Below are 816 nucleotides of genomic sequence, written 5' to 3'. Positions count from 1 at the left end.
CTCTCTCTCTCTCTCTCTGTTTTCGGATAAGCAGCGAAAATCAAAGCTAAAGGCTGAATTCAAGGGGAAATTGGGAACGCATACTGACCTGGATAAACTGGATAGTCAGGGCTGACTTCCCGACACCGCCGCCTCCGACCACAACCAGCCGATACTTCTCCTGCACCGAGCCGTCCTTCCAGCCTGCCATCGAGGACACTTCGCTGCGCTCGCCCGCCGCCGCCGCTGCCGGAACACCAGTGAGCAGCAAACACCCACTTTTTTCCTGTAAACTGTAGAGGCCCTGCAGCGGTGACACACCGGAGCACAGAAAATAAGGAGCCCAAATAGATGCCTACCCACCTCCAAAAAAAAAAAACAATGACTCGCCGGTGTAGTCCCTATTGCGCACGGATTGATGAAAAGAGGGGTCCCGGAGCTACGGGCGCCTGTCCATAAGCCGGACCTGTGTTTGAGCCTCGACAACGCTGCGATGTTCAAGCTGTGGAGCCGATAGTGGGAGTAATCAGCCAGGCCAGTACTAATGTCTGGCGCTAGGGGCTCTTCTACAGGCTGTGTTTGTGTGTGTGTGACTGCCTCAATAACCCCCACCTACACACACACACACACACACACACACTCCTAACCTACTCTGCAGCCCTGTGCTGAGACTAATATCACACACCCCTGCAGTCACATTCCTGTCCTCAAACACAGCCTGCACACACACACACACACACACAAAAGCAATGCCTGCTTACTGTAATTATAAGCAATTATATGGAGATAATAAAGGTGCCCTGCGGTTGCCACCACAAAGCAAAAAAAAAAAAAAAA

The 816-nt window shown here is 52.0% G+C and overlaps 1 protein-coding gene across 1 annotated transcript in view; it reads right to left on the bottom strand.

The window, feature by feature from the left end:
• rras2 (RAS related 2) overlaps positions 1-681 on the bottom strand; it is a 25,633-nt gene extending 24,952 nt beyond the window's left edge. The window contains exon 1 of the mRNA XM_035652234.1: positions 89-681. Coding sequence (XP_035508127.1) covers positions 89-190 — 102 coding nt within the window. The 5' untranslated portion in view covers positions 191-681. The remainder of the gene's footprint in view (positions 1-88) is intronic.
• Between the last annotated feature and the right edge of the window lie 135 nt (positions 682-816).

Source organism: Morone saxatilis, unplaced genomic scaffold (genome assembly GCF_004916995.1).
Source record: "Morone saxatilis isolate NCDOM2014 unplaced genomic scaffold, NCSU_SB_2.0 Contig11, whole genome shotgun sequence".
Taxonomy (NCBI): Eukaryota; Metazoa; Chordata; class Actinopteri; family Moronidae; genus Morone; species Morone saxatilis.
The sequence above is the reverse complement of the archived record's forward strand: the minus strand, read 5'-3'. Positions and strand labels throughout refer to the sequence as shown.